Source organism: Coturnix japonica, chromosome 2 (assembly GCF_054131305.1).
Source record: "Coturnix japonica strain WE chromosome 2, WE-NBRP24, whole genome shotgun sequence".
NCBI classification, from domain to species: Eukaryota; Metazoa; Chordata; class Aves; order Galliformes; family Phasianidae; genus Coturnix; species Coturnix japonica.
The window spans coordinates 562,168-579,280 of record NC_140664.1 but is presented as its reverse complement, the minus strand read 5'-3'; the positions used below and the strand labels follow the sequence as shown (position 1 = coordinate 579,280).

The window sequence follows — 17,113 nt, the reverse complement described above, 5'->3', positions numbered from 1 at the left end:
CTTTATGGGTCACTCCCAACTCAGGAGATACTATGATTCCACAATAACGTTATAAAGCAGGCTTGGTTTCATTAGCAGGCTTGACCATGTCTAATTAGCAGGAAATGTTCATTTCCAAAAGCAGCAGCAAGTTTACTTAGTTCTAATGCGTGTATTTATCCATCACCCTTATTTAACTGCTTCATGGAAACAAATAACTCACATAGGGAACGAATATGAAGGAGCAGACTGTGGTAAGCTGTTTGCCACCAGTCTAATGGGATTACTAACATGATTTTACACTTTAAGACAATAAACAATGAGTCCAAGTAGCTAAACAAATAGAGAAATTAAGTGATTTTTGTGACTAATGCAATTGCAATGTCACGGAACACGGAACAGAAATAAAAGCGTCCACAGCTCTTGGTCCTGCATTCAACAAATGGAAGAATTACCTGGATGCCAGTAGACGCCTCATCTTCCAGTTGGGGCCAGAGCTGCTAAATGGTGAGGAGGGAGTGACCACGTTCTTCTTCACTATCCTGTAGCGTGTCTTTATCACTTTGCTTGCTGGGGGGCTCTTTAAGAAGTGCAAGTTGGCACCTGCAGGAAAGCAAAGGGAAAAATGGGCTGAAATTCAAGTGTGCATCCAGGGAGGTTGTAGATGGGATAAAAGGGATCACTGAATCATAGAATGATTATGATTGGAAAAGATCTCTAAGATCATCAAGCCCAACCATCAACCCATCCTCACCATGCTCGCTCACAGAATCATTAAGGTTGGAAAAGACCTTGAAGATCATCAAGCCCAGCCCCAAGACATCCCACCATGTCTATCAAACCCCATCTCCCAGAGTCACATCTCCACATTTCTTGAGTGATTCCAGGCATGATGACTCCACCAGCTTCCCTAGGCAGCCTGTTTGGCCACTCTTTCCAATAAGACATTTTTCCTGATACCTAACCTCAATTTGCAACAGATTTCTGCTTTTAATCATTACCGTTTTCAGAATATTTTGAAGGATGATCTACACATCTACACGCCATTTTTTTTTTCCTGCTGAATGTTTCATGCAATTAAGAGCTATGTGTTTGACTCTGGTTTTCCTCCACGTGATAGCAAGCAATTTTTTTGGCAGCTTTAAGGAATGCATCTAATTGCCTGACTTTTATAACATACAGCTATAACTGCCCAGATAATTAAAGCTGACACTACATGCTGAGACTAAGTCTTCTGGTTTTATAACTGATTTAAAGGGCTGGCTGTTTTTCTTGGGAGATGCTCTAATTAAAATTATTGCAAGGTTGAGAGGGGGAAACCAGAAGCATTATTTTCCCTGAAAATGTGGTACTCAGTCCCACGTCCATTTCTGTATGAAGTGTCTCCCAGATAACCACGATGATGCTTGTACATCTAAACAAGCAAAGCAGGAAAACACACTTTACTTTCTTGTCCATTCACCAGCATGCTAATATCTCAATGCTGGCTTCAAGAGGGATAAAGCAGGAAATTCCCCTTCCCAAACTCAGCCTGAGCTTTACAACTTCTGATAAGGGGATGGAGAGAAGGGAGCTCGGTAGATAAATCACCAGAATTTTTCATGATAAAGATGAAGATCACGATGCTTCTCTATGCGCGGCTGTAAAGATAAATGCTCATTGAGCACAGGGCATGCAGAGGGATTCACAGCCTTCAGTTTTGCCTATAAAGTGTCAGGCGTGCTCACGACAGCGCACAAACAAGCACTTTTATGCAGAAGTGGTAAAACTGGGAAGGCACCGCTGTTCGTGTCTCTGAAAAGATTTTCTTTCACATCCCTACCACTTTGCTCTTTAATTCCTACTTAGGACCCCTGTGTAATTAATATATCAGAATAATGCCTGCAGGCAGGTTATCTCATGATAAGAATTGGACTTTGATGATGCTTGAGAGGAAAGCACGCTGCTGTCGCTAGTAAGCAGCAATAAAAGCTCCGAGTGCAGGCGCATGAAATCAGCCAGGAAATGTTTAACAACCTGAAAAGCCAGGAAGTTAGCACCAGTGACCTAAGCTCTGAGTGAATTGGAATAAAACTTAAACAAGACGTATTCATTAAATACTCCCCAGGGTTAAGAAAGGGGAATGCCATTTCATTTCTTGTTTTTTTTTTTTGAGGGGGGGTCTTAACATCTCTTCAATTCCCAAGTATTTAGGCTTCCTTTACTAACCCAGCCTCTAAATAAATGAGATTTAAGAGATGCTCTCAAGCAAACGAAAGGGTTGACAGTTGGACTGGATGATCTTAGAGGTCTTTCTAACTTTAATGATTTTATGAAAAGGTGAAACAACCAGAGGAACCGCAAAGACTCGCAGCCTTAAGGGTGAACAAAGAAAGAGAGAGAGGAAAGAGAACAAAAAACAATTTGGCTTTCCAATGTTTCCAATGTTGCCTTCGGAATTTTCATAGAATCACTTGGTTGGAAAAGACTACTAAGGTCATCAAGTCAACCCACCTTCACCATGCCTTATCATGAAGGCTGGAAAAGACAGATTCTAAGATCATCTAGTCCATCCATCAAACCAATAGCACTATGCCCACTAAACCATGCCCCTCAGTGCCATATTTACACATTTCTTGAACAGCTGCAGGGACAGTGACTCCACCACCTCTTGTTCCAATGTTTGACCACTCTTTCAGAGAAGAAATTGTTCCTAATATCCAGCCTGAACTTCCCCTAATGCAATTTGAGGCCATTACTTCTCATTCTCAATAGAATCTGTTGATTGCATTAACAACTTTATTATTATTATTATTATTATTATTATTATTTTTAACCACTGTGCATTGTCACTCATCAACCCAGCACCTAATCCACATCCTGCATGGAACACAAGTCCCAAGTCATAGCAGCTTTCAGGTGTCCCCAGTGCCGGCGTGCAGACGGGCTGGCACCTGGTAAACTCCATTCCCCAGCAATAATTGGATGTTGTATTCATGCCAGAGCCGCTCTTCGGAAAGCGCCCGCATGCACGCTCCAGCATTAAGCACCTTCTGAAAGAGGCTCTCCGAAGAGCTCAGTTTTCTATTATTACTTGCTAGCTGAGGGGTTTTGTGTAGATAATCATGTTATTTAGATAGGATGTTGGTTTAATTCCCTTCATTACAGGCTCCCAGGGTTGTAATTTTTTTTCTCCACATGATGTATTCCCCGTGGCACATTTCACTCAAATCAAACACTTTACGCTTTTATTACAAACAATACCCCAGCGTCCCCCGTTATCAGCCCAGCACACACATGCACACTCCTCGCAGAGATCCAGAGGTCAGTTCTAATGACTAATCGATCTCATTAGCTTTCCTAATTAAAAACTTTACTACCGCAATGGAAGACAAACTACAAAAAAACTGCTTGCATCATATTTGAATGGGATATGAGCACCATTTATCAGGCCAGGCTCGCAGCCCATGCTGTGTTGCTGAGTTGGAGCTTTGCTTGGAGCCGTGACTCCCCCAGCACTGTTTGCTCAGGGATGGGGAAAAACATGGTCCAGGGACTTCAGTGCCTTTTTCTGCCCTTCGAATGGGCAACTGGGTGGCAAAAACCCTTTCCGCGGTACTCATCCTTCATCTGAACAGATGTGGCCCAGGATATCCTCCTTTGAAGCCAATGTCAGACCACCCCATCATGCCCATTCAAAGAGTCATAGAATCATTAAGGCTGTAAAAGACCTCTAAGATCACCAAATCCAACCATCTACCCATCCCCGCCATGTTTACTCAGCCATGGCCCTCAGTCTCCGCAGCTCTCAGATACCTCAAGGGATGGTAACTCCACCACCTCCCTGCTCAGTCTGTCCCAATGCCTGACCAATACTCAACCTGAATCTCTCTTGTTGCAACCTGAGACCATAACCTCTCATCCTTCTCATCCTTATTCTGAATGTGGGCCTGGACCATACATCCTCTTCCAAGTAGATACAGTCCAGGGTCATGCACCCTTCTTCTGAGCAGATGTGGTCCAGTACCACACATCCTTCTTCTCAGCAGATACCACTTATGACCAGAGGGTGATGAGTGGCCTTATTTCAGCTCATATTTTGCTATAGAGGGAGAATATCTGAAGCAGGGAGAGCAAAACACATCCTGGGATGTCTACAGGAGAGCTGGAAGCAACATGAGGTCCAGCTCACCTTCCAGCATCCCTAAAGTATATGCATGGCTGTGCTCTGATTTCTTCTATTCCCACACCACCCCCAACTGTCTCTTATTTCTGCTCAATGCCTCCCCCACATGAATGAAGTATTTAAAAGCAAAAGGATATGCTTTTTTCCTTTGCTTTTTTAATTCCTCCCTCGATGCAAAATGAAGTTGGCTTAAAAGCAAGTTTCCACTTCAAAAAAGAACAAACAAAAGAAAAAAAAAGGTAAAACTTTTATAAAAAAAGATGTATTCCTCCCCATGGCAAGAAAAATGGAGGGGAACACTGACCTGCTGTTAATTACAACAAATCTTTCCTTGACATTAAATTTTAATCATCCACATCTGCCAGAAGGACGAGAAGAGGCGAGGAAGGTATTAGCCAAATCTGTCTGTTTCTCCATCAAATCAGGGCATTTCAGCGAGTTTTATGCTAGTCTTCCTCCTGTCATTTACAACAATAGAAACTGAATCCATTTGGGTGACATGCTACAGAAAAGGGGAAGCGTTCTGGAATCGGCAGAGTAAATCCTACTGCTGGGAAAATGAATGTTAAATGAGCACTGATACATTTCCAGGAGTACTAATTCCTAAATTCAAGGGATTCTTTCAGAAAGTGATGTGGGACAGACAACACATCCCATGTGGGTATGGGGATTGCTCAGGCAGCAAAAGAAGAGGGAAAAAAAAGGGATAATAATGGGTGCTGTGGGCCATGAAGTGACAGCTGAGAGCCCACCTGGGTCCCTGCGCTATGAAGCTCCAGGCACTGGGGCTAAGCACGGAGCTGCTTCTGCTTTTAAACCCCACTCAGAAGCAGTGGGAAGGGACAGGAGCATTTATTTTCCAGCACTTGGAAGTGAGATGAGAGCAACAAATGCACAAATGCAAATTTGATAGGGATTGCACCTTTGATACGGTGCCGGTGTTGTGAACTGCACCAGAGGAAATATTGGAGATGCTGCATTCCCAGCAGAGCCACCCAGAGCAGCCCTTTATATTCCATCCTGACCACTAAAGTGCAATAAAAGCAATGTAGAGGTTGAAAACCTCTGGTAAAACTGGATTGCTTCCTCAAAGCCAAGCATTAGGAAGTAAAATAAAAAGTTAAGGACTATGAGCACACACATTGTGTGCTGTCGGCATCTTTTGCAACTCCTGATACAAGTCCTGATGCTACCAAGGACTGTACGAAAATGGCAATCAAAGCTTAAAAACAGCTCCAAAAACATGACAATTTCTGTAAGGTAAGGTTGACTGGTGTGTAGTTACCTCTGTGACTGGGAAGATCTTGGAATGGATCCTCCTAGAAGACATATTAAGGCACATGAGGGATGAGTGGGTGATCCGAGACAGCAAGGATGGCTTTACCAGGGGGAGGTTGTTCCTGACCAATAGAGTGGCCTTCTATGATGGAGTGATGACATCACTGGACAAATGGAAGGCGACTGATGTCATTCACCTGGACTTGTGCAAGGCTTTTGGCATGGTTCAACATCACATCCTTACTCTGGTGAGGACATGGCTAAAAGGTGATGTTCAGCTTCAGGGTAAGTCAACAAGAAGGAGATAAATATATGATGAATATAACCAGCAATAACACAAAACCACAGCAAACTGCCTTCTCTTTACATCTCAAAGGAGAGTACATAGGGAATGGAAACACACAGCTAAAGTTATCAAGGGCTATCAAGAGAAAAGGAAATTTCATCACTGCAACAGACGCATTTTACATCATAAATCATTTTACATACTGGAGGATATATCCAGTAATGGAAAATAGAGGGCAAAATGAAACAACAGAGGGAAGATGGGATAAAGCAAGAAGGTAGGAGATGAACTCAGGCTCCTTATGTTGGAGTATAGTATGGAAAAGGGAAATTAAATGGAATAATCTGTGAGAAAAAAGAAGGTTCTCAGAAGCTAAAAGTTCAAGAGTAACCAAGAGCCAGCATGGCTCGTCCTCCAATAGCCCTATAAAGATCTCCAGAGGAGGTTGGTAGACCTACCCAATTTCTGCATGAGCCTTTCAAGAGTTCCATTAATTACACATCAAATGATCTTGCAACAAGGATAGACCTGTGGATTAATCTGAATAAATCACAGCTCCTACCTGTCCTTCCTAATAGAAAATCCTTTTGGTGTTTCTCATTACACTAGGAACACCTGGAAAATGTTGGCCCTAAGCCACGCGGCTCAGTGTCTTTTTGTTCTGGGCACCAACTTGGCCAAGTCCCTAGAGTTAACAAAAGGATTTGGGATTACAGTAATGCTGTTACGAATTTAGTGTGAAAACAGACACCGGTATTACGGGATGATTATCACAGAGCATGTTCAATATGTTCACACAGAATGGCACAGCAAGAGGTTAATTATATTGCTACTGGAATCAGCTTCCAAAAGGACCATCCTTCGGTTTAAGAGGGGAATTTAATTTTCACACTCATTCAGTTCTGAGCTCTTTCAAGAGAGACGGCTATTTATGCCAGAATGTAAACGATGGTTTATGATCATGAAATGCTGCTTAATAGGAAATAAATTCAATTGATCAAAAGTGCTTTACCTGCAACCCCAAGCAAGGGGACAACAGGAGCACGGGCTTTTCAGCTGAAGTGTTTTAGCAGACTCCACGTGCAATTCTTTGCCTAGCACGGCAGCCACTTTCAGCTGGGAACATTTGGGGAATTAATACCAAATCTGCTTCACTAATTCCTTATATTAAATGGACCGCAGGCAGGGATGAAGTTAATGTAAGCCATCAGGCATAACAATGCATGGGTGCAATGGCACTTGCTAGAGATCAGCTCTATGGAAGCACTCATTCTAGCAGGGAAAGCATTAAAATCCACATACACTGTTATAAGAACTGCAATTGTACCCAAGCATGCAGGTCTGAAGCAAAAAAGTAGAGGAATTTGTTTCCTGGAATTATGGTGTTGGATAAACAGCATCACTCATATTCAAGAGTAAAACCAAGCTGTCAAAAGCACATCAAGTCTAAGTTCCTTAAAGAGCGCCTTAGGGAAAATGTTTTGTATAACACTCAGGAAAAAGAAACATTTCTACATGGAAATATGATTAGAACAAGTAACTTACTCTAAGTTATAGTAAGTTACTCCCCTGTCTGCCTTAGGCCCAAGGAGGACTCCAAGTATCTACAAGCTCAAAGTCCTCTTATACCGGAGACAACAGGAATGGAGTAAAACGCGTTTCGACAGCGTGGATCATGAAGACCAAAAGTCAAACCATCCCTACCACGTCCACTAAATCATAGAATCATAGAATGGTTTGGGTTGGAAGGGACCTCAAAGACCATCTTGCCATCATTCTCCCCTTGCAGAATGAACACCAGCACTCTTCCCATCTCTTCGTGTGGTTAACGCAGAATGAGTTAAGGACAAGGCAACAACATCACGCAAAGCTGTCACTGGGGATGCTTCTTGATAGGATGGAACAGGACTGCAGCATCCCCTTGGCACAAAAACTAAGGGAAAAGATATCACCGTGCATTACTGGTGAGTGGTTTTAGGCCACAATGCAGAGAAGACAATGGCCAGGCTTGAGGTTGCATGACCTTTGAAGGCCATTTCCAACTCAAATGATTCCATGGATTTTCAACCACACAACAGAACCAGACAGGTTCAGGGTCATGCTCAGCAATGTGGTGTTCAAGTCTGCAGATCCGAACAGACCAGTACCAAAAATACAGAGTTGGAGGAAAGCAATTCCCAGCGAAAGCACTGCTCTCATCCACCGCTAACCCCTCCAACCATTCTTCATGAACTTAAATCTTACCCCGTAGGAACATTCGCATCGAGAAAGTCAGGAGCGCAGCGATTTAGTTCATCTGTCTCCCAGCTCTATCTATCCATCTTTCTGAGCAATCCACCCATCTGTTTAATCCATCCGAGCTCCTCCGCAGCCTCCTGTGTCCATTCATCTGTCTGCGCACGCGGCACGATGCAGGCGTCTGCCCACAGGAACGTCACTTCAAATTTGTCTGCTGCCAGAGCTGTGACTGCAACACTACGGGTATTTCTGCAAGGTCCCTGTAACAGCCCCTCGTGTTTTACAAGGAATTAGGAAGGGGGGGGAAAAAAACTGAAACTTTAATAAATGTGTTGCCACATGCGGGCATGTTTCTCCCTTTCCGCATATGTTCCCACTTGGATGCAGGCATTCCCTGTTTACATCCAAGGCTGAGATGCTGCCTATAGAGGAATCAAAGAATAACAGAATCATATCTGTGTTTAGAAGCGTCACAGAAGGACTGAGTCCAACTCCTGGCTTCATATAAGACTACTCAAACCCCAACCCTTATCTCAGAGTGTTGACCAAATAGTTCTTGAACTCCAGAAGCTTGGGTTCATGACCACTGCCCTGGGCAGTCTGTTTCATGTCCAACCACCCAGAAAGGTGAAGAAGCTTTTCCTACTATCCAAGCTGACCGTCCCCTGATGCAGTTCCACGCCACCAAGGTTTATGGGATGTGGTTTCTTTGGGCATCCCACCTTCCACTTCCAGATCAAAGGTGCTTAGGGTCAACATCTCCATATACAAATACAGAAACACATCAATCACATCCTTGGAGCAGTTTTGGGAGCAGACAAGCAAGAGACTTTTTGCTTTAGAAACAACAGAATATCCTCATAACTTCAAGCACCAAATCCCCAGAACAGCACCGCTGGGGACATTCAGTTTTTAACATACTAAATTAGGCATTTAAATCTTGCACATAGTGCTGAAGATTCATGATGTATGTCTCCCGGTCCTGGAAAGGCTAACAGTGATTTAATACATGGAGATCTTAACTGATGATTGGTATCCCATTATGCACCAGCCGTCAGCACGTTATACATCACAGCCAGCGCTTCCCTTCCTCCATCCAGCAGGAAAATGCTTGCAGACTTCGCATCCCTTACAGGGATGGATTCCTAATGAGTAACATCCTAACAGATGAGTTACTTCCTCTTGTAACGCAAGCAGCTATTCAAAATTTGTCTCACATTAAATATGGCCACCTAAGTGGCTTCGGCAGCAAGACAAACTTCTCCTTCTCTAAGCAAAACTTGCCACTTACTCGTCTTCCCCCTTGACCCTGGAGTTTCTGCAGCAGACAGTGCTTGCAGGCAATAACTGGTTGAATTTAATCACAGAATCATCAAATCATGAAAGCTGGAAAAGATTATCAAATCCAACCTCAACCCATCCCCACCATGCCCACTAAACCATGTCCCCATCTGCCACATCTCCAAGTTTATTCCAGGGGCAGTGACTCCACCACCTCCCTGGGCAGCCTGTTCCAATGCCTGACCAGTCTTTTGGAGTAGAACTTTTTCCTAATATCCAACCTAAACATCCTTTGGTACAAATTGTGGCCATATATATATATTTCTGTTTTGACAACATATATAGTCCCAAGTGTCTTGCCTTCATTACCTACACAAGATTTAGCTTCTCTAAGAGCTCAGGGTTGGCATATTTCAGAGGCACACAAGTAACTGAAGACTGGTGAGTTGGGAAGACAATGGGAATAACTCAAGTAACAGAACTTCCTGGACTCAGCTCTACGGAATACATACAACTTCAATATCAGAACATGTCCAACTGTGCTCATGGCAGAGGGGCTGGAATTGGACAATCTTTAAGCTCCCTTCCAACCCAACCAATTCTATGATTCTATAATCAGTGGAAACAGGAGGTCCTGATGGGTACAAGAAGACATCACACCAATTGTTTATGTTCCCATAAGCTGTGGAGACATGCAATCCCAAAGCCAGCATAAGGGTCCATGCACTGATATCCAGCTCTGCTCCATTCCCATCACTAGGACAGCTCCCTTCCAATGCTTAGGGAGCTGATGAGCCTGCTAACGATAAAGAGGCTGTGTTATCCACCTACTAAGAGGTGGTCACACTTAGTACACTATAAATGCACTTTTCCCTGATACAACCCCCCGTTAAAGAGCCTCAATGGCTCTCTGGAGCATTGGGCCTTGTTCAAACACAACCCTTATTATTATAACAAAAGAGGGATTTTTTTTTTTCTCCCCCTCTACCTTCCTTCAGTGAATGATTATTAATGTGTTTCCAGGAGCCGGGTCCATTTCTCTAAATGAGAGCAGGATGGCAGGCGAGGCGGGAGGAAGGCTGATAAATGCCCTCCTCCCCCCAGCCTCACGGCGGGAGCTGCCAGGGGTTCTCGTTCTAACAAGCTTCAGATGGAAGATGACTGGAATAACAAAGTATGAATTTTTATGAGTCTAATAAATCACTCCACTTTTCCTGCTCTTGATCGTTTTCAGCACTTCAAACACTAGAAAAACCCCAGCTATAATCAAATGGGTTCATGGATCTTGTGTTAACGCCGAGGCACGGGAGGGGTGTGCACAGAGGTCGCTCTGTAAAATCCATTTGCATACGTGCTTTAGGATTGACTCAATGTATTTTATTTTTAATTTAATGATGAGACATTTGAATCCCACAGGAATTCCCCCACCCTCAAAGCCTTATGAAAGCAGAGGCTGGCCTTCTTTCCCCCATTTTTATACCCTTCCTATCTATCCACTTAAAAAGACCCTGACCCAACTCCACCATCAACAGAGAAACTTGGGTAAAGTCCATAAGAACTGAGGAAAACTTTGCAGGCAGGTTTGTTAAGCTCCTTTTAATTCTCCTTCTTAAGCTTATAGATACCTATATGTGATGAACAGGTTACCAAGAGAGGTGATGGGTGCCCCATCCCTGGAGACAGTCTGTATCAGGCTCTGAGCACCTGATCAAGCTGTAGGTCACCCTGTTCACTGCAGGGGAGTTGGACTAGATGACATTTAAGGCCCCCTTCCAACTTAAACAATTCTATGATTCCACAAATGGGCTCTGATCCCATCCATCTAAGAAGCAAAAGATTTGGGCTTCAGGTTGCCACCACTGAGTACTTGCACATGTATTTGACGAGGAAAATACCTGAAGAGTGACCTAAAACACTGGCTAAACCCCAGGGAAGACCACAGTGATCTAAAGAAAATTGGTATGGAAAACAAAGCTTTTCGTGTGCATGGTGGTGATGAGTTGATGGCTGCACTTGATGATCTTAGTGGCCTTTTCCAACCTTAATGATTCTGTGATTCTATGAAATAATTATTGTTGAAAGCTCTAGGACAGCAAATGGCAGAGAAGAGAGGTGGTTAAATAAGGCAGCACGCAACCAATTACCAAATGCTCTGCAATACTTTGAGACCAATCCCAGAAACACAACCTGCAGCTCTGAAACGTGATCAAAAAAGTCTTCATAATGGATATACTCATCCTGGTCCACTTGCACTGTGCCGATGGCAAATCCTACTAAGGCGAGCCATGGACCCAATGGCCCCATATCAATGCAGCACCCTCATCCTGAGGCTTTCAGGTTCATGTCCCCAAAGCAAGGAGGACAAGCGAGCTGGGAAACCTGTTGTTTTCGTCATCCTCCTCCTCTTTAATCCCTCAGATATGTTTCCACCGTGCACCGCTTTTCATTTGCTTTTCCAGCAGCACAGCACTGAATCAGGGAGGGAATTCATCTTTGACAAACATTTACCGATTATCAAATCACAACTGCAGCCACAGACAGGAGCAATAAGTCACTTTAAGCAGCCGTCCGTATTGCAGTCTGAGGAGTTTGGGCAGCTCCGCAATGACAAATCACTCCTGTCAAAGCGACATGTTCCCTCGCGCTCCGAATCCGTGTTCTCTGTTGTTCCACACTACCTGGTGTTTAATGACAACACTGTCAGACTAAGACGAAGCCTCTGCGCTGCGGACTGTCAAAGCCCTATTAGAGGAAAGATTGAGACCCTACTCTTCTTAAACTCACTCAAGCAACACAACCCGCTAGTTTTTATAATTATGGTACGAGAGCCATCGATCGCGTGCTGACACCTAACCTATCTGTATGAAATGGGAGTAGTTTGCTGGGTGACAGTTGCTATAGATTATTGTGGGTGGGTTTCTTCCCCCCTTTTATCCATTGCTCTACAAAGCCTAAAATAGATGGGAAGGAAAAAGGGAAAAGTGTTTGCCTTCACTGAGATGCCTTTGCTATCCCTGATCTTTGCCTTCGAGAATCATAGGACAGCTTAGGTTGGAAGGGATCTTAAATATTATCTAGCTCCAACCCCCATGCCATGGGCTGGTTGCCACCCACTAGATCAGGTTTCCCAAATCCCATCTAAAGGAGCCATGAGCATTTCCAAAGATGGGGCATTCACTTGAGAAAGTTTCACGTAACTCCCCGCATTGGGAAAACCAATCCCCCTATTGTCATTTGCATACAGAAGGAACAACACATAGATCATGTTTTAAGTCAAGTATTAGATATGGAGTTTGGGGGCCCTGCCTGTGGCTTGGAGCTTCATGATCCTTGAGGTCCCTTCCAACTCAAACCATTCTATGACTCTGTGATCATGCCAAGAAGCATCTGACACCAGGGAAATGGTGTGGGAGCACAACCTTGGATGGAAAAGCTCATGTAACAGGATTTGGGAATTACAGAACAGCAGCAGAAGAGGTCAGAAAATCTTCTCCCAGAGCAGAAGCATACAGTCCAGCATAATCTCTTCTTTTTGGGTTCACGTCCTGAGTTCCCAACAGTGTAAAGGAAAGTAATCATAGTCTGAGGGTTCTGGGAAGCCACTTCTGAGCTAGGCAAATAGACATAAAGGAAAGGAGACCAGAGACAAGGAGGCATTCAGAAGTACCAAGGAAAACCTGGGATGCAGAAGAGGTGCTATACTACTATACATGAACATTTTCATAGCCTAAGCTATGCACAAGCATTGGTGCACACGTTTTTTTTCTAGTATTGCCCATTTGGGTGACACAGATGGGTGAGTCTGACATGCATCCATTTCATCCACTTCCACAGTTTCATTTGCACCACAGAAGAAAAAAGCCACCAGTGTTCCATTGGGGCAGATATGGATGCTTGTTGTTTGAACACAACACCCTTAAAGAGACAATTCGTTAGCATAAAGGCGGAAAAATGATCCCATTTTGTCCACGTAGGAAAGGGACAAAAAAAACTTTGTTGCTGGTGGCTTTTTGGCTGCTGATGTCAACGACAAAGCCAACGATAAGGAAAGCTCAGGCCAAGAAGATGGATGGTCCCATATCATATCCATTCCACACAAGGCTGCCAATGAAGACGGAACCCAAATGTCAAAATGAAGATAAAAAGTTTCCATTTCTGGTTGAAAACAAGCACTGTTTTAACCAGTGCATCAATAACTCTACCTTTACCTTCTAGCTGCGAGCGTTTTATGTTCATGCTTCAATCCCCGCTGACCAGTGCACCCACTCCACCCTTTCCAACTGCATACACTGAAGGAAACAGCATCTCATCCTGCATCTAAAACCCAACAGCAATGCCTGGGTTATGCCTCCAATAAACATCTGATTTTCTAAACCAGGAGTGACAGGAGTAGATCGCATCGTCCTTGGGATCACCCAGGGATGTCAGCGTGGGAGAGGAAAAGAACAACAAGAAATCTCACTTCTCCTGCCTCTAGTTTGACAAGCCATACTAGACAGGGGCGGTAATATTTGATAAATTTTCATTTTCCTTCCAAGGCTGTCAGGTAATCTTTTTACTGACAGCGCTACAGGGGTTTTCTGTACTCTCAGGGAAAAGGGCTTGTACTTGTGCTTGTTATTAAGCCAAATACATATTTTGGATGGAGAAACAATAACTATTACTATTCCTTTCCACCTATTCATAAGTACTCCAAGGGTGAGGCTACACAACTCCATGCACCAAGCTGGCCAACAACACAATGCCCATGGGACCTCGTCACCTCAAACTAAGTGTTAAAAGCATCATAAGCTCCTGGTCTCCTTTCACCACCAGCACAGTCACATTTCCCCTCTCTCTTCGGGGCATAATTTTACAGTTAGTAGGACTCAAATGCCAAGAGATGTTGCTGTGGCTCAAGTGTGACCACATCACTCCTTATAATACCTGCTGAAGTCACAGCAAGGTGGTAGATCCCAAAGTATCATTTGAGGCCATGGGACTGAGCTCTCAGCCACGAAAGGAGCCACACCAACCTCGTCCTCAAGTGCGATGTCATCCCACAGTGGCCAAGAAGCCATACCCAGTCCCATCTTGTCTTGACGAGCAAGGAAAGTTTCTCCTTCTGTTGTTTCTTGAGACTAAAGGAAGACATGCAAGGAGCCCAGGCAGCTAAATTTTTCCCAAAAGCAAGAGAGAAACATCAAACATAACCATTACCACAGGTACAATTGCTGCTTTTCAGTGGGATGTTACTTCTCTGCACCCTGCACAACCCAAAACCCAGTGCTTCACAGTACATGGAGCAAAACTTTCCTCTGCTCTACTGCAGAAAGATGGGTGAAAACTAAACCTGCTAAAACCAAATGGGCATCCTTCAAAGAACTCCCACAGGTCTGAATCGGGACCCTTCCGAGTCCCTCAGCCTGTCCCAGAGGCAGTTCAGTAGAGAATCATAAAATCATTAAGGCTGGAAAAGATCTCCAAGATCATCAAGCCCAACCTCAACCCAAACCTACCATGCCCAGTAACCACATCCCTCAGTGCCATATTTACATATTTATTCAGCATCTTCAGGGAGAGTGACTCTACCACTTCCCAAGGCAGCCTGTTCCAATGCTTGACAACTTATTTGGAAAAGAAATCATTCCTAATATCCAACCTGAACCTCCTCTGGTGCAACTGAAGGCCATTTTGTCTTGTTCTATTGATGTTACCTGGGAGAAGAGGCAGACTTCCACCTTACTACAATCTCCTTTCAGAAAGTGATAAGGTTTCCTCTGAGCTTCCTCTTCTCCAAACTGAACAAGCTCAGTTCCCTCAGCTGTTGCTCATAAGACTTGTGCTCCAGACCCTTCACCACCTTGCACTTAAATTAATCAGGACAGTCCTAGTGATTGCTCTGTCCCAAAGTGCACTAAGTACTCAACTCCACCATATCTAGGAGGAAAATGCTACAAATTATTTCAGAAAAAAAAAAAAAAAGAAAAAAAAAAGACAGATTTACAAAGGGAAGTGATGCCTCTGAAATGATTTCCTCTTTTCTCTTGCTGCACTACCAGCGCTTTCCTGCAGAGGGGAAACAGGTCAAGAACTATTGACCCATTTTATAGGGAGAGGACAAACAGTTGCTCTTAGCATTGGTTAAATCAATAAAAGAAGATCGTTTAAGTTAGAGGAATCTTCCCTCAAAGCCCTTCTTTCCTTGCTATTTCATTACCGCACTTGGGGAAAGGTCACAGGGACAGAAGCACAAGGTGTCAACTTCCCTGTACCATGAACATTTGATCCAGGAAAAGAAACTGAAGCAGAGACAGAAATACCACAGTTAACAGCGCCAACAAGAAAAAGCTGCAAGAATCATAAATAAAATCATCAGTCCTCCAATCCATCATTAAATATTGTTTTTATACTTCTTCTGTTAACTGTTTGCAAGAGGATGGTCGTTCCCAAGCCATACTCAACTAGCAAGACCAACTCTCTGAGGCCTTTTGGAACAGGAGGGACTCCACAGTGCAATGTGGGGCAGGGACATCACACTCTGGATCTACAGGGAAAGGATTCTGCATGGCAGCAGGGACAGACACACATGAGATGCTGAGATGCTGCAGCTCTGTCTGCATCCCATCATCATTAGGACACTGCTATGACCAAGCTGCACTCTCATGTCTACTAGCATAACTGTGCATGCAATCTGCCTGCCTTGTTTAGGACTGTCCAGGACAACACTACATATGCAAGCCAGAAAAATCTATATTCAGTGTCAACCCTTTCCAAAAGAACTTGAGAAATACATGTGAGCAAAAACCCTAGAGCTCTGCTTTTAATAATTCGAACCCTCCAACTTCTAATGTCTATTCATCCGAAAACACAGAAGAGAAACTTGGCTGCAAAAGCAAATACTATCAAACGACAACCTGATACCGTGGCAGGAGTGACGCCTGCCACATTCCCAGACCAGCCTCCTACTATTACCGGGCTGTTCCTTCCAGCAAAAACAACTGTCCCAGTTCCTAGCACAGTTATTTTGGGTATCCTTCCATCCAAACCTTTTGGTGAAAGCCACGTCACGAACTCATTGAATGTTATGAGGACAAGGATGAAGGTTTCAGCCCTTTGGGGCAGCCCATTGGGGTGTTGAAGAAGGATGCTGTGGAAGATGTACTGCTGCAGAATCATGCAGTATTTGCACATTGTGAGAACTCTACCCTACTCAGGTCTTCTCTCCACTTTGGCCAATACACTTACGGAGCTCCCTTAGCCCCTCCTGCAGCCTTCTGGCACCGTCATGGTCTTATAAGCAGCACAGCCCTGTCACACTTGCTGATAAACCAGAAGAACAAATAAACACACAAGATTTAAACAGCAGCTGTAAGACTTCATTGCAATATCAATTACTTCCCATAAGTCTTCCATTTCCAGAGAGATTTAATGGGAACGCCATATGGACAAACCCACACATTTCCAGCATGAGATCTCCTCCAAAATCTTTAATTTCTTTCCTTATTCCACTTCTCAAGCAAGCTTCCTGGTCTTCATTATCACTTTGGGTACAAAGAATGAGTTTCTTTAATTATTATTATAACTAAGAACAAAAACATATGATTTATGGTCATAGTGAAAGCTCACCTTCAAACAGTTCATCAATACCCAGCTACACCAGTAGCCTTACTTTGGATTAAAAACCAGAAAGCAATGCACTGCATGGGGTTTTTTTGTGCAGATGTTTGCAAACAGCCCAGCCCCAAACCTCAGCACTCCCCAGTGCCCTAAAACAGACAGATTAGGGAATCCTGCACAAGGAGAGTGCAGCTTCATTGCCTCTCTGCTGTGCATAACCCAGCATATTCCTCCATACCTCTCTCACAGGTGGTAGCAGCTTAATTAATGTTTGCACAGTCTCATAA

General features: G+C 43.8%; 2 protein-coding genes across 5 annotated transcripts in view; one reads left to right on the top strand and one right to left on the bottom strand.

Moving 5' to 3' along the window:
• The window catches only part of ZC3H3 (zinc finger CCCH-type containing 3), a 137,689-nt gene that overhangs the window by 81,158 nt on the left and 39,418 nt on the right, over nt 1-17,113 (bottom strand). For all 4 annotated transcript variants that reach the window (XM_015856440.2, XM_015856441.2, XM_085536867.1 and 1 more), the window contains exon 4: nt 435-582. In XM_015856440.2, coding sequence (XP_015711926.2) covers nt 435-582 — 148 coding nt within the window. The remainder of the gene's footprint in view (nt 1-434; nt 583-17,113) is intronic.
• Nucleotides 5,485-8,066, top strand: LOC146761654 (uncharacterized). Its single transcript, XM_085536871.1, has 2 exons — nt 5,485-5,707; nt 7,291-8,066. The coding sequence occupies exons 1-2, from the start codon at nt 5,485-5,487 to the stop codon at nt 7,422-7,424; spliced, it is 357 nt and encodes a 118-aa protein (XP_085392997.1). The 3' UTR covers nt 7,425-8,066.